General features: G+C 38.9%; 1 protein-coding gene across 1 annotated transcript in view; it reads left to right on the top strand.

Moving 5' to 3' along the window:
* Positions 1–22,345, top strand: part of tnmd (tenomodulin) — a 72,582-nt gene that overhangs the window by 36,915 nt on the left and 13,322 nt on the right. The window contains exons 3-4 of the mRNA XM_056270299.1: positions 16,049–16,189; positions 19,098–19,196. Of these exons, the coding sequence (XP_056126274.1) occupies positions 16,049–16,189; positions 19,098–19,196 (240 nt within the window). The remainder of the gene's footprint in view (positions 1–16,048; positions 16,190–19,097; positions 19,197–22,345) is intronic.

Genomic DNA, 22,345 nt, shown 5'->3' with positions numbered 1-22,345 from the left:
AAGAAAAGAGAGAAAGAAGAGGAGGAAAAAATGTTTGAGACTTCCCAGTATTCTAGGCAAAGGTCTTTTGTAACCTCTTGGAGGTTTTATTTATAAATTCCACATCCGTTGTTTCCACCCTTCAGCACAGAGATATCAATCATGGTTGTGAGCAGAAGCTTGGGAGTGTTGCATCACCCAATGTCCTGACAATGTTCTTTTGTCCTGTTGAAAGGGCTTTAGTTTATTTCCTAGGGGACAAATGTTGGAAGCTTCATAGCAACAAAAAAAAATCCAAAGAATAACAATGTACCGAAACACATTAAAATATGCCTGTTGATCTCTTTTAGTCTAAATATAACAAAAATTGCAAGTTTCATGACTCTGATATCACTTTTTAAGTCAGAGTTAACCCAACCAGAAGGGTATTAAACGGCACTTGCTTATTGATTTTTTACGGATCACAAAAACAAACAATGATTCAAAGTGCAACGTCCCAGTCCCTGAGCCTGCCTTACAATTGCGTGCTGACTAGGGAGAAAACGCAATTGCTCCCAATGCTCCACGGCCTCCCTCCCTCCTGAATACAGCTCTATTACCCGCACAGTAGCTCAGATCAAAGTGATTTATCGCCAGTGAGAGCTCAAGTTGTTTAAAATGGCTAGTGCGATTAGTCATGTATGTGCTGGCTCTGAAAAAAGGGATCAGGGTGCCCCAGCAAATTAAAAGCAGCTGCAGATACGAGTCAACCACGGCAAGGTGGTCATACGTGGCAAACGATAGAGACTCGCAGGGGATCCGAGCGGAGAAAATGGGTCATTGCACTCCCTTCGTGGTGAGGCCCTTGCCTGTGAAGGAATTCTAAGTGAACCTCTGGAGTACAAGTATAGAGGAATGAGCTTGCAGCTCTCAAACAATTGAGCTGCTGAAATTCCTTCTCTATAATTGCTTGCAATTATGCATTTAAAATTCCACTGAAAGTTCAGTTCTAGCTATAAAGAGGCGTTTTAAGTCAATTGAACAATTTACAGTGTCTAAGATGTGAAGTATACCGTGTGAGTTATTACATTTGTATTGTCTGCATCAGAGTGTACACAGCGTCAAGAAATATGTTCCGCATTATTGCATCACTCTGTGTCCACTAATGTGATTTGTACTGCGATGAGTGCCAGCCCACTCTCTATTGTTTATTATTTGTGGTGCACAATAAACGTAGCTAGTTATAGACAAGCAGTGATTAATTTCCCTTCTGTTCTGCATCCAAAATGTCCGCAAGGGAGCTCACTTCTATTTTTAATAGTTCGCTGTGGCTTCGGGTGAAGCAAAAGTTGATTTTAACTCTGCTGTTGACAGAGTTATAATAAGAATTGAACGAGGAACAAAAAGAGCCTTTAAAACAAGATCCTCTTGGCCTCTGTTTCTTATGTAAATGGCTGTAATTAAACATACCATAATAACAACCTCGTGTATTTTCACGGCATGTTTTTTAAAGTCTCATCTGAGGTAGCCATTATTTTCAGATGTGCTTTTGATGCTTGGCCTTTCACTTGAACAAACAAGACCTTTGTGGGTTAGCATTGCTGCTAGGCTACAAAGATATTGAGACCAATTTAGCCAGATGTAGACCAACCTTTGGAGGTATTTCTTAAGATGATAAACTATAACCTGACAAAGAAAGTGAAAGGTGCTCCTTGAGGAATAAATGTCACCTATTAGCTAGTGACCATCATTTTATTCCATTTTCAAAATAGGCGGCTGTCGAGAAAGCAACTGCTTGTCTTCATCGGACATCTCCAGATGCTATGCTAAATGCATCTGGCAGCCCTGAAAGCATTCCCTTCGCATTTATCTTAACTGTAATAGTCATACAGCCTGACAAGCCTTGTCATCGGTGTTTGCTTTTAAAATTCCTTTGTCTATGAACAGCAAAAAAATAAAATAAATCGTATTTGCCTTTGTCCCCAAACCAAACACAAACATAGTGAGAGGTCTGCGGCTAATACCTGATATCTAAGGCTTTTGATGGGAGAAATAAATGGAACAGGAAAACCATTTGCATTTCATAGAGATGAACCTGTGATGGAAATGAACCTGCTGTTATCTGCACCATTCAGGGCAGATAAAATGGAGTCAGACCAGATCAGGGCGGTAATGAAGAGCCCATCAATGGACGAATTGTTATCTTTAGCGCACGTTGAAATGAGAATATCATTTAATTCCTAGAATAATAACTACACAGTAGCTCACACAGTGGCTTTTGACATGCATTGAGCACATGTGAATGCCATCTGCACCGCTGTCTCCAACTGATCTGAAGAATTTATTTCCTGAGGGGTTCTTTATTTTACAGCAATATACCCTGGAGTTTCTTTATTCTTTCTTTCTTTCTTTAGGGTGTCTCATTTTTTAGAGAATCCAGCTTTCATTATAGCTCATACACTAGTGTCTCTTCATCTTTTCTATGAGATGAAAGCCATGCTGTCGATCGAATGAAGGGTGTCTTTAATTTTCCTTAAGGCAAAAGAAACCGAAGGAAATAGGGAAGTTATAAAAGTGGCAGTGTTGCTGTGGGGGCTGTTGTGACAGTTACAGCTGTGTTCGTTTTGAATATGTAAGAAAAATGTACTTCTTTTTCTCCCCCCGCCTAAAAAAAAAAAGTGAAAAAAAGAGATAGAAAAGATAGGGGGGGAAAACTCCTCTTATAACAACATTTCAGAGGGGAGCTCAACCCTATAGGGAGGAATTTGCTCTGCTCATGTGACTACCCATGTGAATAGTAGTTGTTAAATCATCATTTGCGGGAGTGCAGGGAGCATGTGGAGAGCGGGGTTGTTGGAGAGAAGCAGAGGAGAAGAGACGACCGCACACCCTGCAGGTGATTCACGTATTTCAACCAAACCAGAACTATATCTACAGCTGTACTCACACTCTCTGCGTCAAAGTACTACATTTCAGTGCTGACTGAAAGCCAGTTAGTGTTTATTTTGTTGGGTGGCATCTGTCAGCCCTAGAGTCTGATGGATTTTTTCACTCACTTTGTACATCTAGAACAACACCAAAACCATAATACACAGAAATAAAATAGCAATTCTGAAAGGAATATGGATATTCCTGAGGCACACGTTGAAAAACAACTCAATTACCCGAGTTTATCACACTCCTCCACAGACAGGCTGGCAACATGGCGGTGCTACTGACCCTGGTACGTCTCAGCAGGGTAAGGACACAAATGAAGTCATCGTCTCACTTCTGAATGACAGCCATCATGTTGTGCTCTGACGGGCGGTCATATCTCTGGGCCCTTAAGGACAACAAGGGGACACGCTGTCATGAGCATACTAGTCTCTCTCCTCCACTCACCTGTGACAGTGTCTGGACGACCTTTAACGCACGTCCTCTGGGGACCAGTAGGGCACGATGATGCAAAACACTCTCAGACTTCATTGGCTTCCTTGTCTGTTATTAATTCTCCTCGGGGTGGGTCTCTCCTGAAAGTCTCTGTATGCTGGATGACAAGAGCCACCTTAGAGATCAGACATGCAGCAGATGAAAATAAGTAAACAAGAGAACTCTGAAAACTTCGCCACATGTTATCTATCATGAGTACCTGAAGCATATTGAAGCCAGGTGGCATCACTGGGAAGTAGATTACTGGCTAACCCACGTGAATTCTCAATGCGTAGAGCGTCATAAGTCTGAAAAGCTCCTGTGGTGGACACATGACATACCTGCAAAAATGTAAACAAAAGACTGTGTTTCTCAAATGCCTCTTTTATAAAGTAATGAGTTTAGCAGGAATTGAGAGCTCAAGGCCTAAGCACTAGGGACGATTTTAACAATATATCATGAGCAGACCCTGAACCTGCCAGTACATTCTCATGATCTCCAAGGGATACAATATTACATTTTCTCTGTCCTGTAATACACATTTTTTTCTTTTCTTTTTTTTTCTGTTTTGAGACCAACTAAGCGAATCAATATTGTGGGCAAAAACATGTCTAGGAAATAGTGACATGAAGCAAAAGACAAGTTGAAATTTATTTTAAAACTAGGACTGTCAATCAATTTAAAACAATCATAATTAAATTAATTACATGACATTCCAATTAATGAGCCACAAGACTTGTAATGTTTCCTGGGTTACCCTTATAGTGTTAGTATGTTTTTTAGATAAAAAATAATCATAATTTAGAAATAAATGGCATTTTTCCTAGCCTGCTTTTAGCCTCTGATTTGAACACTCTGTTTGAAGGGGCGTGTCTGCTGTGGGATTCAGTGTAACCGCGGCCACTGCTGTGATTGGCTGACATGCTTGCATATGAAATAGCAACGCATTACATGTGAAACTCTCTCCCAAATACTTTTACTACTGCTATTATACGTTTTTACTATAACAGCTATCGAGATTAACGAATCGCGAGATGTTTTTAAAGTATTTAGATCTATTCCCATCACATAAAATGTTGCCGTGATGAGCATTGAGCAGATGACAGTCTGTTGATCGCGAGAATGAAGATCTAATCATTGCAAAGCAGTTTCTGCACTCTCTCTGCTTTCACCAATGCAAACACGATGATGTAAATACAGTAAGAGCTTCGTTGTGCAGTAACGTGCGTCATTGATTTCATAACGAGTTTGGCAGGGTCCAGATAAACTCGCGCTGTGTGGAAAGATTGTTCTTTGATCGCTTTCTGTATATAATTTGTTCACAATTTAAATACGATTATTTTCATCCTACTAAAAGAAACGATGTGAAGCTGATATTTTAGTCACTGGCTTGACTTACTGATGCATAAACAGTATTGAACGATTTTGAGAGAAAGATTAACTTACCTGTCTGAACTTGAACAATTACACATCAGAAAGTGTTGCTTGGTAGCTCGATCCGAGGCCAGCTCTGTATTGGCCCAAGTTGAGGAAACACTCGGTGAAATGTTTGGAAATTTCCAGAGAAAATAAAATTAACCCATTGTTTCTTCAGAGGCTCAGATGAAGGAACTAAAAAATACTTTTGTGTTCATGTGTACATCCACACTGAGCAACTGCCATGCTTCGGCTGCACAGTTCCGCCTGGCATTGAGGGCTGGCATTATGCAAATAGTTGGAGGCGTACATATTAATGATCCCGACTATTGCGTCACAGTCGGTATTGTGTGGAGAACCGACCGTTTTTCAGGGGTGTTTTTCATAAACGTGAATTAAATGAGAACGCGAAAACAGTCCAGTTTGAGATTCACTCTATGTCATGTCCATGCACTGAACTCTTGTTATTTGACTATGGTAAATTCAATTTTGAATTATAGGTCACCTCTAAAATTATCAGCCAATTTGTCCCCTCAACAGCTGTTATTTTTAATGAAGAACAGTTCTTGAAACTTCTGGAATTAAAAAAAAATCATAGTTAATCATTGTTTACTACTGATTGTAATAATATCAGAGTATTACTAAATGTGGAGGGCCTTAGAGAAACAAGGTTGAGAATCACTGGAAAATATCAATATTTACTGAGAAAAGCCCTAAAATTTAATTAATTCAAAGACATGAGATGATTGAAGCAAATTAAAGCATTGCATACAAAAAATCATTACATTATTTGTTGTATTTATATTTGATTAAACAGAAGTCTGAATTTATGTACATGTAAGATCAGGGGGCATTTTTAATTGTGTTCATTTAATTGTATTTTTTTATCGTTTATGTAATTAAATCACACTAATAGAACATATTACACTGATATGCCTATTTAAAAGTTATTTTATATTGATTAACATTGTAATAATAACACCTCCATTTGCAATATTTTAATTTGTTGTGTGAAAACTATGGCATGACAATGGTTAAATTGTAGAATATTTAAACATGCCAGGCATTTGCATGATCACCGTAGGCTTATTGAGTGTTGAAATTTGAAAAAGCAAACACTGTATCACGCGAATCAATGCTATGCTCAAAGTATCTTCATAATGGAGTGCTAATGAAAACATGTCTCCTTGTGTTTCGGCTTGAACCCCATACTCTGCTGTAGTGCTGAGAGCAAATTTACTTTAATTATCATTATTTCTTAGTAATATCTAGCCCCTTTTGTCATCTATTCGGGTAACTTGGATTCAACAAAGCACAAAGTAGGCAAAAAATTAGTTAGGTTAAATATGCTCAAGGGGAATATGTGAGGTTTGTCATAAAACAGGAGAGCAATAACGACAAAAAAGGGAAGGGGGGTTTAAAAAGCTCTGTGATTTTTAATCAATAAGAATGCCTACAGAAGCTTCAAGCTGGATTGACATCGACAAGGACCTTCACAGGACAACCAGTTCATTAACTCTTGATCATGTTCTTAAAGGAATAGTTCCCCCAAAATGAAAACTGTCATTATTTACTCACTCACCCTCATGTCATTCCAAACCTAAATTACTTTCTTTCTTCTGTGGAACACAAAAGGAGAATTTCTGAAGTATATATTGACTGCTCATTTCCATATAATGAAAATGAATGGCAACTGGGGTTGTCACTTTTCAAAAAGAATGCAAAATACCTTTAAACAGTGGACCATATGACTATAGTGCACTATATTCCAAGTCTTCTAAGGTTATTTAATAACTTTGTGAGATAAACAGACAGATTGAAAGTCATTTCAATCAATATGTCATCAACAGAACAAAATTAGCCCCTCAAAATGCAAGAATAAAGCATCCCCTATCAGTATTGGAATATTCTATATTTTGTCGTCTTTACAACACACTGTAGTCCAATCAGTTATTCTATAACCACACGCTTGCTTATGTCTACATAACTTCCTCTTTGTATATGGATGAATGCAAATTCAGATTTGTGCAGAAGTTACTTTCAAGCTAATTTCAATACTCTCTCCACAACAGAGCTAAGTCGATATTAAATGATGTGTTTACTGCTCTATGCTACACTGCATAAAGCACTTTAATAATCAGAAAACGCGTTGATTTGTGACATTTATCTTAATGTAGTATTATATTTGTGCGTGTGCATCTTTTGCCTTACGTCTAAGCATAACATATTACTCAGAAATGCTACTGAGACAGATGAGGGTGAGCTCAGCAGTGTAATTTCTCATCATAATACAACACACACATAAATATTAATAGCAGGGTTTTTGGCTGGTGGGCATGAATCATTTTTGTAGACAGAGAGGAGCCACCCATGCATGCCCAAAAACAGCATTTAAGAAAGCGCTGAGATAAACAGCAGCGCTGCAAGGCCCGACAACAGGGGAAAGCCATCCGAGACCTCAGACAATTCAGACATTTGTTGAGTCTACTTGAAGCATACGTATGGCAACTAAGGGCAACTACCAGATCGCATCCATTTATAGAGAATGTAGTCATGCTGCCAGTCAAGCCTGAGCAAACGACTGCACTGACTGGCTATGATTCTTGGACAAATTCATATTAAGTGCATTCATATTTAATTAAAGAGTTAGTTCAACCAAATACATCATTCACTCACCCTCATGTTGTTCCAAACTTGTATGACTTACTGTACTTCTTACTGTATGTGCAACATAAATGAAGATAAATTGAAAAATAAACTGTTTTGTTCATTCAAAGAAAGTCAGTGGAGTCTAAAACAATCCTAAACCACACTGATATTTAAAAAACATTTTTTTTTTTTAAAGGAGCTGTATGTAAGATTGTGGCCAAAACTAGTACTGCAATCACTGTCAAATTACTGTAGAGTGGTGTATCCCCTCCCCCTCCTCCCTGACTCGAGGTTGCCAGATCGGCTGCAGGATCCAGCAGGAACGTGACGAGCTGCAGCTGTGGTAACTAGAGCATAGCTGGCAACCCGGATGCCGCAACACTACTGACTTCGTGATTGGTAGAAAGGTGGAGGGTGGAGCATCAGACCAAAACACAACATGACAACATCAACATCAGTTGAGGGCTGCAACTGCACTTTTTAAATGACAATATCCTGGCCAGACTACTGTTGTCAGTGATATAAGTATTTGAAATGTACATGATTTCTTAATGTCTAGTGACATTTCAGGGCCATTTTATGATTAATTGAAATAAATTTCTTACATACAGCTCCTTTAAATTTTTCTCTTTTGAGAAGCAATTTAGAGACGATGAGAAGTGGATCAGAGTTCCTAGATACAACATGATCTTGTGGGCACTTAAAAAGTATGAATGGCATTGCATTATATTTAACAAAATACCATATACTATATATTTATTATCTTAAACAAAACATTTTATAAAGGTTTTTAGGGTTTAAATGGTAAGTTTGTTAAAAATGACACAAATATAAAAAGACTATATATTCATGTTAATAATTTATTAAAGTCTTAATCATAGGCACTTTCTGGTTGTCAAAATTTTTATTTACCGTATTTATTTAGAAAAGGGACAGTGCACATTAATCAACATTCCTGAATGTAAATGTACCCAAATTAGCCCGAAGGCTAGTTTTCATCGGTAGTCCCTTTGCCAGATGTTATTAAGCCTAAAACTAGAGAAGAGAGTAAAACTATAACAACAATAATAGAACTAGAACGTGTAAACAACTCTGTAAAATACAATTAAACATATTATACAAAAAGACAATATACACAATAAGAAAAGAAAGATAGAAAAAAAGAAAAAAAGAGATATTGTTTAATAAAGTTTAATAATACTAATTATAATAAAATTATTAAAGGGGTGGTATAATGCCCCTTTTCACAAGATGTAAAATTAATATCTGTTGTCCCCAGAGAGTGTATGTGAAGTTTTAGCTGAAAAATACCCGACAGATTATTTTTTACAGCATGTTAAAATTGTCCATTTTTGAGGGTGAGCAAAAACGTGTAGTTTTGTGTGTCCCTTTAAATGCAAATGAGCTGCTGCTCCTGGAGGGCGGAGCTTCAAGGGCTTGTGTGTGTTAGCAGCTCCGATTACCTCACACAGACACGCACTGAAATGTCAGAAACTGTTCTGCCTTTTATGTTTAAACTGGAGTCGGACAATGACGGAGAGACTCAAGAAGTGTAAACATGTAGAATGCAACAGGACGTTACTGAATGGTTAGTTGATGAATTTATGTAGCTGATGTGGAGTTAACTATCTTCAAGTCTTTGATTAGCATATTCTGTCATGATAATCTATAAATCGCTCGTACAACTGTTGTAAGATGCCTACAGAGTGACATGCTATTGCATTTGTGTTACGTACTGTATTGCATGTGAAAAGATGGATGCAACAGCTTGAGCAGACTCACAAATGTGCTCTACTACAACAACTCTTCCTCTTCTCAACATGGACTGCGTGTTTCCGGGGGCGGGGTTTATGTAAAGTTTAGGGTTAGTAATGTCACTAACCAGGGAGGAATGTCCTGTAGTCCCTACCAGCCGCTTATGTTATGCTCAAACAGCAACATTACACACTAACTAAAGTTAGAAAAGTGAATTCATAATCAACCACCCCTTTAATAGTAATAATAGAGGAAGCAGCATTAATGTTCACATTGTTGATTATGAAGAAGCCATTTCTTAAAATTATGCTTAAATGATAGCCTGGATGCCAGCCCGAACCCCGCCCACAACATGTTTTAGTCGGGAAGTTCAGTCTGGACTCGATCCATTGAGGAGTAATTATGATCGGTTCAGAATTAGTCGGGCCAATCAATTTGCCAGGGCGGGCTTTATACGATGATGGACAGATTATCTGCAGTTACGTAATCATCACATTATCAAAGAGCGCTTGGGTTGAAGTGGTTTTTCCTCAAAGTTGACTGCAGCTGGAGAACTGAGATGTATTCCGCTATTGCGTCTGTTGTAAAAGAAATCGACAGCGCATTTATTTTAAAAGACGAACAGGGAACTGCAATCAAGGCATTTGTCGATCGGAAAGATGTGTTTGCCGTCCTTCCTACGGGATTTGGCAAAAGTTTATTTTATCAGCTGGCTCCGATGGTCGCTAAGAAGATGGGACGCAATGAAAACCCTGCGGCCATTGTGGTTTCTCCTTTGGTCGCACACTCGCACTCATGGAGGACCAAGTAAAAGAAGCAACACTCATTATTTTACTACTTCTTCCAGCGTGCGTGCAGTTGAGATCTGTTGACAATTTGCGTAGCTCATAAAAAAAAACACTTACTGCGTTGCTCTGATTGGTTGTAGGTCTATCCAATTGAGTGCAGAGTTTTTTTTTTTCTGGTTCGGTTAAGACACGCCTCATAATCAAAGCCCTATAGAGCAGACTCACATTCTGACTAGAATATGAGTATGACGCAGTGTTAATTTTGTCAGCAAATTTTGATTTAGTTTTAGTCTTAGTCTTTTGACTAAAATGCCATTTAGTTTTAGTCATATTTTAGTCATCTGAATTGTTTTAGTTTTAGTCTAGTTTTAGTCGACGAAATACAATAACATTTTAGTCGACTAAATCTACAGTAGATTTAGTCGACTAAAATATAATGGGTTTAGTTCAATTGTAATGCGTTAATTTAGAATTTCTCTAAAATTTCCAAACCCATATACTCCCGGAGAAAACATCTATTAACCTATTAATATGAATGATTTCAATACAGATACAGATTTAACTGCTGTTACTTAAAAAATATCTTAAAATGAAATAAAACCACTTTTCCTAAAGTACAACACAGTCTTCTTTACAATGAATGATATATTCATTCCTTATAACTACTTACACATCATTCTTTATTCTTTCAAGCAGACATATTTATTTGTATGAATTAAATATAATTAATCCTTATTAAAGCTATTAACAAACAGTGAATGCTTTTCTCTTTTTCTTTTGTTGCTTGATCAAAATTAAGGACACGGACCGCATTAGGTTTATTGCCACTGTCACTTTAAGACGTCGGATCATGTCCAATGACATGCGGATACAATTGCACTGATGCACATCCGACACACTCACAGTTTAAGACATAACCAGCATAGTTTACATGAATACTCTCCAAAAAGGACATTTAGACATACTGTTGTGTATTTCTCCATTCAGACACGAAAGAGAGCTCAATTCAGTAGCCTACTCGCGCGCTGTAGGTGTATTGTGCATGACTGCACGCTTCGGGTTAGGTGTGTGCGCACAGAAAACCGCACCGAATAGAGCTCTTTTTTGCATCGTCACTCTTATTCAGAGATCTATATGTCTGCTCTACTCATTCTCCCAGACGTTCACATTTTTTAACGTTTTATGACCGCGGGGTAGATCACGTTACAGTAGCCTACAAATGTGCGCATCTACCACACACGCAGGACATCAGTTCTGACGGATCGCTTCCCAAATCGTCAATATCTAACATTTTCGTCTAGTTTTTATTCGTTGACGAAAATGTCAATAGATTTTCGTCATAGTCTTTGTCATTCAAAACTAGGTTTTATTTAGTTATCGTCTCGTTTTCGTCTGTGAAAAAATGTCGTTGACGAATAATTTTCGTCGTTATTTTCGTCAACGAAATTAACACTGGTATGACGAAGTCAGGCTACTTAAATTAGTTAAACGATGAGAATTCTCTAATTTGCCTTTGGCTAAGCCACACCCTAGAATGTAGATTGACCAATCACAGCGCAGCCAAGAACGAGCTCCCACAGAGGTCCGACACTTTTCCACAGGGCTTCATTGACTTTAACACAGGCGTCTCATATTTTTGGTCTCGGCAGGCTATTACCGTCGTAGTTTTATCAAAAATATGTTTAAACGTTGTGCCTGGGGCATTTGTAACACAGATACGCGTTTCCCAGAGAGGTTGGAGGGGGGTGTGCGTTTTTTTCCCTTCCCAAAGTCAAATCCTGACAAGTGTCGTCTAGCACACGCTGCTAATAAATACAACGTTATACTCGCGTAGTCCGTTTGCTTTGTAATAACGATTATAGAAGTGAATAGAGACCTACCCAGCTTTGCATGAACAGTGTTGCTGTTGCTCCTTGATATTGTCAGTCCCAGCCTCCGTCTCGATTAGTAGGATATGCGGTGGTTCATTTTTTGTCTGTGACCGATATGCTTTTGCCTCTATTTGGATGCCTTGTTGTTCCTTGCGTTTCACCTGTATCTCGTGAATATAGCCTTCGGACGTATATTGCAGCCCCTTTTGCCTACTTCTATCGGACACTTTATTTGCTGCTTTATAAAAGTTTGATAAAATTTCAGCAGGAAGAGCTGTCACAGCATAAGCCATGTTGATACCAGAGCCCAGATGAAGTTTGTTTGTCGGACGTAGCAACAGTAACTAAGGGGGGCGGGGCTTAGCCAAAGGCGAATTGATTGTGGTACAGAATTCCACTGATGTGATGCTCTGAATGAAATATTACCTTGACCAAAGTAAGTTCTTACGTGGAATTATACAATCCACTATAATTGGACCTCTAGTTACTCTGTTTTCAATATTTAAATTTAATAAAATCAGCCTGAGGAGGAGGAGCTAAACTATACATAATCTTATGAACTAAACAAACATTTTTAAAGTTAATGAGATTTTCCAAGCTAAACAAGTTATACTTATTTAAATTGTGACAATGATGAAAACTAAATAGTTTATTTAAAATTTTAAGTGCTTGTTTGTATAATAATTCCAATGGTTTTAGAACTATCAAATGTGAATTAGACCAGCTTGTCAAACACTATGTGATATGAGAAAGAATCATAGAGTGAAAATATATCTTTGCAGCCTCATATGATAAAGAATTTCTAATAAACCTTAAATTAACAAAGTTAAATTTAACCTTTTTGCAAACCTTTTTTATGTGGGTTTTGAAACCAAGACAGGAGTCCAGATGTGCCCCTATAGGTATTTACATTCTGAAACAACCTGTAATCGCTTTTGCGAAATAAAAAATATCCTGCTTTATATCTATATTATATATATATAGCACTTAGCCTGGTTAAAACCAGACCATTCTCAGTTGTAACTGAGTTATGGTCTGGCAAAGCTTCATAGACAAATCATTTCCAAAGGGGCGTCACCAACGGACGTAGCTCAAATGCCTCTGGGCGCAATTGGATAGGCCTAAAACCAATCAGAGCGATGAAGGAGATGACGTATGCAGAGCGATACAACTTAGTTTGAATAAACGAGCAGACAGACACTGACTGATTAGCTACTTGCTCTACGTTTATTTAAAATTAACAGCAAGACAACTAGAAGTGAATGTGCTTTCCATTAAATCAATCACACACAGTAAACAACACCTTAACAAAAAAAACTTTGCAATGAACTTTGCAATTTAGACGCGCAAACTGCGTGCCGGTGCGGTGAGACGTACATGCTCGGGCAGATTCGGCTTGAAGCCGTTCATCCTCGGACGTGGCGCCGCACGCGCTGTTACAAAAAAAGCCGTGCACACAGCCAAGCGAAATGAAATGGGGTCTTGCGCACCGAACGCATCATTTTTGCCTCGTGTGGACGCGTCGAGTATAAACAAGGCTTTACTCCGTGTCAGCGCATGCTCTGATCGGTGAAGGGGCAGAGATTTCAGACCACCGTCACACCCCTATAGGGCTTTACACGGGCTTTACACAGGCTTTTTGAAGCAGATTTTGGACATTTACAAAGATGGATGCCGCCGTGGAACTAGCGGCATCCATCTTTGTAAATGTACAAAATCTGCTTCACCGTCGCTGTGCTGTCGTCATCGTGTAAAGCCCGCCCCAACGTTTCTGATTGGTACTGCGATTTAGACGGATTAGAAATGGGCTTGAATGAGCTCTTTGCCAGACTAACATCTAAATTTCCCGGAAGTTGTCTGGGTTTTCCCAGGCTAATCAGCACTATGTCCTGTAGAAAAGAACATACAGACACATTTAATTTCTGATAACTGATTAAGCCAGGATGTAACTTTTGCCATAACATCTGTCAACGTTTTTTGCAAACTCCTCTGCATTTTATGAAAAAGACTGTATCGTCAGCATACATATTACATTGTTGACACACCATGGTTAAATCATTAACATACATGCTAAAGAGAATTGACCATTCGCAAAAGCCACGCCCCCTAGTTATTGTTACTACGCCCGTCAAACAAATGGTCAAACATGACCTGCGCGACAGATTTTCCATGACGGGAAGAGGTGCGTGTCAGTGACCTTTTTTGGAGCATTACCTCCACGATATCCTCCAGATCGAGGCACAAGGGGTTACAGTATGCAGTGGAGGGATATATTCAAAATATAAAAATACGCAATGAAGGAGACACGACTACTATCAAGGCAAATTCTTATACCGGTCTCAAGCGAAATCTGAGAAACCCCATGTACCTCAAATGCAACCAGCACAGCCTTGAAGAAAATTTTATAAGCTGGTTCAGTGGCTAATTGTTTGGAGTTAGAAATATATAACTCGCGCGGCATATTTAGTAATTTTGCCTCAGATACAGGATTATTCATTCGCTTTAACAAGCAGGTTGTTCATTACCACAGCAACCGCTTGCGTGTCATGCTGAATGCGATTTTCGTGTCTAAAAAGTAACTATACATAAGAGACGGAAAGATGAAGATAACTATACATTATTTAAGGTTATTTCTATTCGTTACGATATTGATATATGAACTGATGTTGTCAAGTAAGCTTCATGCTTTCCCCGTTGCGAACGTGCACTCCTCTAAACTGTAGTCTACGGGTGCTGCACTGCTAGTTAACTGCTGCTCCTACAAATAACACACACCACAACGGAAATGTTTCCAGGGGAACCAAATAAGTGACGAACCCGGCTGGGACGTGTTTATTGCTCGTGAGCTTCCCTATGCCATACTCCTTTCGAAAGGCAGACGCCAGAGCCCTTGAAGTGGGACTTTGGAGTGAACAGGACACTAGTGTGCTGTTATGTAGCCGTGTGAAACGCACTTGATGAAGGAGCAACGAAAGACAACGTAATTCCTCATTATTTTCACCTGGGATGTTCCCATGACAACGCAGCACGGCGTCCATCCAAGCGTGCCGCACAAGCCCTGAAAATTGAAGCCAAAACGTCTTGATCGCCCCCTGGTGGCTGGTCCTAGTATAGGTCATAAACCCCCCCCCATGTTATTCAACGGGACGTGAGACCAACTAAACAATTAAATTACACTTCAAATATCGTTTTTCCAAAGATGATTTCTGTCATTAACGGTAGTTTGTATCATGCTGATGTAATTTCAAGAGTTTGTTTGTAAAATAAAGCTGTGATTGAAGGGGGGGGGGGGGGGGGGGGAATCTCCTCAACCACCACCAACGACGGCAGGCATATTGCGCCAGAACGCCCACCACACACCAGCTTACTGGTGGAGAGGAGACATAGTGATGAAGCCAATTGGTATATATATATGGGGATGATTAGGAGGCCATGATGGACAGAGGCCAAGGGACAAATTTGGCCAGGATGCCGGGGTTACACCCCCACTCTTTCGAAAGACATCCTGGGATTTTTTGTGACCACAGAGAGTCAGGGTCTCGGTTTAACGTCTTATCCGAAGGACGGTGCTCTTTGACAGTATATAAGTGTCCCCGTCACTATACTGGGGCGTTAGGACCCACACAGACCACAGGGTGAGCGCCCCCTACTGGCCTCACTAACACCTCTTCCAGCAGCAACCTGGTTTTCTCAGAAGGTCTCCCATCCAACATGTGTTACTCTCTATATGTGTCTTTTCTGCTAGTACAGCTGTGTGAACTTGACAAGAATTGACTTCAAACATCCACTAAAAGGTACTGACACCAGTAGACTAAAAGTAATTATTATTAAAAAAAAAAAAAGTAGCTCTGTACATAGCACCTAAAGGGACATGGTGATGAAAAAAATATGAGGTATGAGAAGTTATGCGATCGCCCAAGAAACTTTGTGTTCCAGAACTCAAAGAACTAAAAAAAAAACATTTGTGAGAAAGCACAAAAGCATTGACATTTGATTTTTCCTCCATCACCATTCCTTTAGGGGCTCTGTAGCTCTAAGAAAATCTCTGGCATCATTTGTTTGTAGATGTCACCTGATATTTTATCTCATGCAATAAAATTCATTTACTACAGTTTTGAATGGGACATGGTATTGTTGCAGATTGGGTATTTTAGTGGCACTGTGTTTTTAATTCTGTATGTTGGGTTGTATGTGTCTAAACAGGTATATGATCATCAGTATAAAGCTGTGCTGGATGGAATGGAGACTGAGAGCATGATGGAAATCCATCCAGGGCAACGCATCGAGATCTTCAGGATGGGAAATGGCACAGACGAGGTCCTGGAGGTGCACGACTTCAAAAATGTAAGTGCTTATGACATACAAGTGAAATATTTTCATTGTGATCTGATAGATTCAGCTCACATTCCTGCAATCTGAGTCTCAGCCTAGGAACTGCTGTCAAAATACAGACAGAGCGTTTTTCTTTTTCTCTCAGACTGATGATATTGAATCTCCGAAAAGCACTGTGCTAAGCAAAAGCAAACTGGCAGCGATGACATCTTGCATCAGCATTCAGACACACTTGTTGTTGGCCCCATCTTCTTTCTAAATTACAATGGTCAGTGGAGCAAAGCCACAAAACAGATTAGTTTCATTCAAGCCATTGCCATGGGAAAGCAGAAAACAAGTGAATAGGTAAAATCATTCAAATCACATGTTGATATAAATGAAAGGAGAGTTTGAGCTCCGAGCCCTCTTCGGCACTTCTTGCAACTTCTGGCTCAGGGCAGACTTTTGAATTGATTTTTGTGAAGGAGGGATGTTGCAAGTCATTACACACACTAAAACTACAAACCATCTCCATAGAGCCTGAAGGCTACAGCACATGAATGGAAATGCAGTGATGATGCCAACAGAAACACAAGCAAAATCCTTTCTCTATTGTTTTAGTAAAGTTCTCAGAGTGTCCTCCAGAAACTTACAAGTTATAATGAGAATTCCACAACAGCAGCTTATAGGGAAAGCCAAGGAGACACATCACATAGACTGACATAAAGTGTCCTTCAGCTTGAGAAAAGGGAATAATCCAGCAATATATTTTATGGCAATGCAAGGTACCAGTGAATAACTTTTTTTTATTATTGTCCAGGAATCACTTCATATACACCATTGTTCAAAGAATCGGGGTCAGTACGATTTTTTTAAAGTATTTAATATTCAGAACGGATGCATTAAATTGATCAAAAGTGACACTAAATACTTTTATTTTGTCATAAAACATTTCTATTTCAAATAAATTGCTGTTCTAATATGCTGTTCTTTTATAGATTATATTTACTAAAGGACCCTGAAAGAAAATATCACTGTTATGTTATGTTACACATATGTTTCTTGAGCAACAAATCAGCATATTATAATTATTTCTGAAGGATCATGTGACACTGAAGACTGGAGTAATTTTGGAATGCAAGAAATAAAATACATTTTTAAAATAGGCTGCATTAAAGTAAAAGTTCATTAAATATTTTTAATGTTTTACTGTATTTTGATCAAATAAATGCAGCCTTACTGACCATTTATGCTATACGTGATTCTATATCTCAATTTTTCACATTTTTCTCTCCTGTAACTTTGATAAAGTCAGTGTGACTATTATTTTAGACTAATTTTCATTGTTTAAATTTGATTCTGAGGTGGAAATGACCTTCAAAACATACCTAACTGCAAAAGAGCTGGAAAAATAAAGCAAAAGCATTTCGCAATGTATACATGGCACATTGTTCTCTAATCGTTGTAGTCTTGTAAAAAGCAGTTACAAAAGTGGCTGAGAGCAAGGCTTTAAATGATTTTGCCAATAATCACACTGTCTCTTTCCATCAGTGTGGAGAATAACAATGATTAGTTTGTCCTACAGGAAGACAAGATGAGCTATCTTACCGCCCATTTGATGATACAAGAGGTCGGTAAAGATGCAGGGGGAATTTCTTAACAAAGTCAAAGTCTGTTTATAACATCCTAATACAGAAACAGTATACTGCCAGGGTCAGCTTCCCAGACACAGATTAAGTCTGATCTTAGATCTAGTAATGTTGTTAACAGCGATTCTTTGGTGCTAATTCGGTTTAGCGCCAGCCCTTGACTTCACCTGCATTCAGGAAGCAGTATTTGTTGTCTCTCAAACCAATAACTGGGCATCTACATGCAAGTAATGTGCCAATGATTGGAGCAGCGCTTCTTTACCCTCTGCCAATTGCATCATTCATTGCTTCCATTCAAATAATTTCTCAGTGCATGCACACATTTAATCTGGCTAATGGCAAAGCTGTACTTCAACACTCTTTCTTCAATGACATTCTTTTCCTATTTTTTATCCTTGTAATAAAGAGTCTCTCCATTTTCCAGTTGACCAGGCTCAGCAATAAACGCATTTCATCAAGAGATAGGTCCTTCTTGCATGCAAAAGCAAGCCATTAACAGGAATTGAAGAGCAATTTGTCACAATGATTTTTCGGCACCAATAATGCACTCCTCTCATAACCGTTTTTTTTTTTTTACTAACCGGTGAGCTTAGGTGAAAATGACAATTATAAGCCTGCATTCTAACATTAGTTATGAAAGCACAAACACATGGATTTACAAAAGATGCTTTCGTTAATACTGCAGAAATAATTCAGCATCATACTCACTCTCAGTTTTCTTATGCTGCAACAGCAAACCGAGAGCAACTGTGGATTACCTAATGTATTCCCGAATGCAGGGAGATATTGTTTTTATCCTTCCGAGTGAAGAGTCTGTAACACGATAGCCTTTATTTCCCTTCGAAGACTACTTTCAGACAGTAAAGCACTGAGCACTGAAAATTCTTCAGAATCTCCTGCTAAAATGGGTTTTTCTCTTTTCAAGTGTAAAGCAACAAATTCTGTATGGCAGACCATCAGCTGTGGCTTTTAGGAAAATAGCTCCTCAGTTCACCAAACAGATTAGCTTCGCAACACAGACCATAAGTACTGCAAATCAATGGGTTTTGCCTACATATAATCATGGCTTCGGCGGTATACCTCTATATTGCCTGGGGTTGTAGACCCATAATCTTGAATTGGCTAGGAAATGATTCCTGTTGCATTAGTTACTGTATAGCATTCGCTATAGCTGTGCTGTGCTGTGCTGTAAAAGCTTCGGTGTCAGAGAGTATTTGAAGTCAACTGCTGATTTTTTGTATTTATTTTTTGTATTGTGGAATAAACATTCATTAATATCTGTGACATTCAAGGGCATCATGGGCATCCGTTTTGCCAAGCACCAGAGATGTTACATCAGGGCTCAAACCAAGGAGCTGCCGAAGCTGGACTCAAAGACCATCGACGTAGAGGTATTCTAATCTCACTAAACATATCTTTAAGCAATTGCTTCCTTAAAACATGGCGAAAACATCCTGAATTTTGCAGCTCATCAGACTGTGAAAATGAAACTTACTCCAAACATCATCCACAATCCAACTAACCAGCAACCCCAACCATCATTCCCTCCAGCATCTCCCACAAAAGTATAAACTTGGGTCTCCTGTGGCCATGAATCCATCCGAAAGTCCACAATCCTATAACCCCTTTGTGGCACACATCAAATGGTGTTTGCTGTCAATCCTGAACTAATATTAATTTTTAATCATCTCCTCTGAAGCCTGAGCCCAAATAGCCTTAAGGAGTGAGAGAGAGGGGTCCTTGGGAAAGGTAAGCCATTAAAATGGTATTTGAAGATGTTTGCTCCGTAAATTTCACTTGACTCAGGGCTGAAGTGATTCATCTCTGTTCTCCTGCTCTAATGGCTGTCTGTGATGCTCTGCAAGAGTGATGGGCGAAATTCTATCAATCAAACATCCAGTTTATCGGTGTCATGGCGAATGGCAATCGGCTTCACATGCGCCAAACTCTTTCCTTCACAGTTCATATTGAAAAGGGGGTGTGCAGAAAAGAGGCACGCCTCTCTGATTTGTATTAAAAACACACTGATGTATTGTTGTCGCAAGTTCCCAGACATCATCTTTGACTTTTGGAACAGAAGGTATTATAGGCAGAAACAGCCTGCATGTTCTCTCCCTCATCGTTTTAATGTCTAATCCATGTTTACAGATACTAATTGCGAAGCAAACGCCATATGTCGCTGCCATTTCTCCTTTTTTTTTGCTCATTGTGAAACCTAATTAGATTTTTCGGCAAAGCTTTATTTCACAGATGTGAAATCAATCAGAGTTGGCCAGGGCTGAAGCAGTGGGGCTGGAAAGAGAGGGTAGATGGAAAGAGAGCGAGCGATGCTCCTGGTTCTCGAGGGGGGACGGGGACACATGGTGCAAGATGGAGCAAGCTGTTCATACTATAAAGACACAGCTAACCAGGAGAACATTTACACAAATGATCACTCATTTATTGGATAAACAGACTAAGAAGTGTAAAATGCTAAAAATGCGAGCTGTGGGCTTTACATGAATGTGGCAGAATGATTCAGGCTTGCTAACTGTCTATTTACATTCCTGCTTTCTCTAAATCTTTGATTTGATTATATACATAGGCCTGAGATAAATCAGGATGCTATTGAAACCAAAGACCACTTGTGCATGGACGAGAGAGAGAGAGAGAGAGAGAGAGAGAGAGAGAGAGAGAGAGAGAGAGAGAGAGAGAGAGAGAGAGAGAGAGAGAGAGAGAGAGAGAGAGAGAGAGAGAGAGAGAGAGAGAGAGAGAGAGAGAGAGAGAGAGAGAGAGAGAGAGAGAGAGAGAGAGAGAGAGAGAGAGAGAGAGAGAGGAAACATGCCATTCTTTCTAAGGTTGTGAACATGTTAAGGAAGTAGAGGTTAAAATCCATATTATTAGCTCCAAGTGCAGCTGAGCCGCAGGGCAGTGGTCCCAGAGCAAGCTGCCTTAACACGCTTCACCACAAAACAATGCTGGCTGAGGAGAAACTGCATGCCACTGATAAGGAAATAAAGCAGCCTGCAAGCACGACCAGGTGACAAGCATAAATTGTATTCTGCCAGTTTGTTTACCATTTTCAATTTATTCAGTCTGGGAAATGATGAAAGCTGTAATCCCTGAACTTCCCACTGGTCACCAACTGCCCAAATGTCTCAGATGAAATCACACCCTGTCTTCCCGCACACAGCACTTGAATCTCAGGATTAATTTGGTCTTTTGGTAACTCTGTGCAAATCATCACTTTCTCCGTTTCTATTTATACTTTCTTCCCTTAAAAAGTTTTCATTAATTAATTGCATTACTGTAAAATGTATTTATTTATTTTGCTATAGGCCTAGACCCAGGGTTTTCAAACTGGGATGTGCAAGGTGAGAAAGAAATATGTTTGCAGTATCATTCTGCTTTTCTAATTCGTAAGACTGATTTGTGGCTATTTTATTCAATTCACAGTCCTAGTTTTTAACATTAAGAAAAAAAAAGTTTCAGTCTCTCCTTGCAATGTAAAAACTTTCATGTTAAGACAACACAGCTGTCGTTATATTTTGGAAAGAGGGACCATCACGAGTGAATGATCATATTTGGCATTAAAATCGGATCCATTAAGATCCTTGGCATTAAACATCTGAAAACCCCTGGTATACCCCAAAGAAAGTTATCCATTAGCATTCCCATTCAAGGCCCTTGTCTGCTGCAGGACCTGTTTGGAAGAACATGATAAGAATTCTGCCTTTTGCTCATGGGCACTCAGTTCTAAACACACCAGTTTTGAGCCAATTACCCAAAAGTTTGAGGTCAGCAAGCCTTCTTTTTTTTTTAAAGATACATTAAATCAATCAAAAGAGAAAGACATTTTTAATGTTACAAAATATTCATATGTCAAATAAATGCTGATGTTCTAAACTTTATTTTAATCAAAGAATGCTAACAAAAATATATTACTGTTTCCACAAAAAGCAGCACAACTATTTTCAACATTGATAATAAATGTTTCTTGATGATCAAATCAGTAACGACTGCTGAAATTTTAGTTTTGCCATCACAGAAATACATTTCAATTTAAAATATATTAAAACACTTATTTTAAATTATAATAATATTTCCCAATAATACTGTTTTTACTGCATTTTAATTGAATACATGCTGCCTTGGTGAGCATAAGAGACTTCGTTAAAAAACATTTTAAAATCTCACGACCCTAAACTTTTGAACGGTAAAGAAGGTGCAAAGAGTGAAGCTTTTAATCAGGTGTACATTTCATGTGACGTTAGATTACTTTGGATCCACAGAAAAATGATGCCCTCACAATGCTGATTGGCTGATGGCAGCCTTCACTATCAACTATAATATAATTTTTTTATTTTTTTATTTTTTTGCATGCCATCAATGGAGAAAGAGACATTTTTATGGTGCAATTTCAGCATCAACCAGCTGGGGTCATACTAACTGGGCCATGCTATCCAGCCAAACCTTGACCCCTTGGTCAAGACATAATTCAGCTTCGCTCTTTTCTTTTCAGTGCCTCTTTCGCAACCCTTAGATGTCTCAAGAGAACCCA

Source organism: Rhinichthys klamathensis, unplaced genomic scaffold, assembly GCF_029890125.1.
Source record: "Rhinichthys klamathensis goyatoka isolate OS25496 unplaced genomic scaffold, OSU_Roscu_1.1 h1tg000301l_1, whole genome shotgun sequence".
Lineage (NCBI taxonomy): Eukaryota > Metazoa > Chordata > Actinopteri > Cypriniformes > Leuciscidae > Rhinichthys > Rhinichthys klamathensis.
Note: the sequence above shows the minus strand (reverse complement) of the source record. Positions and strands in the feature narration are given on the sequence as shown.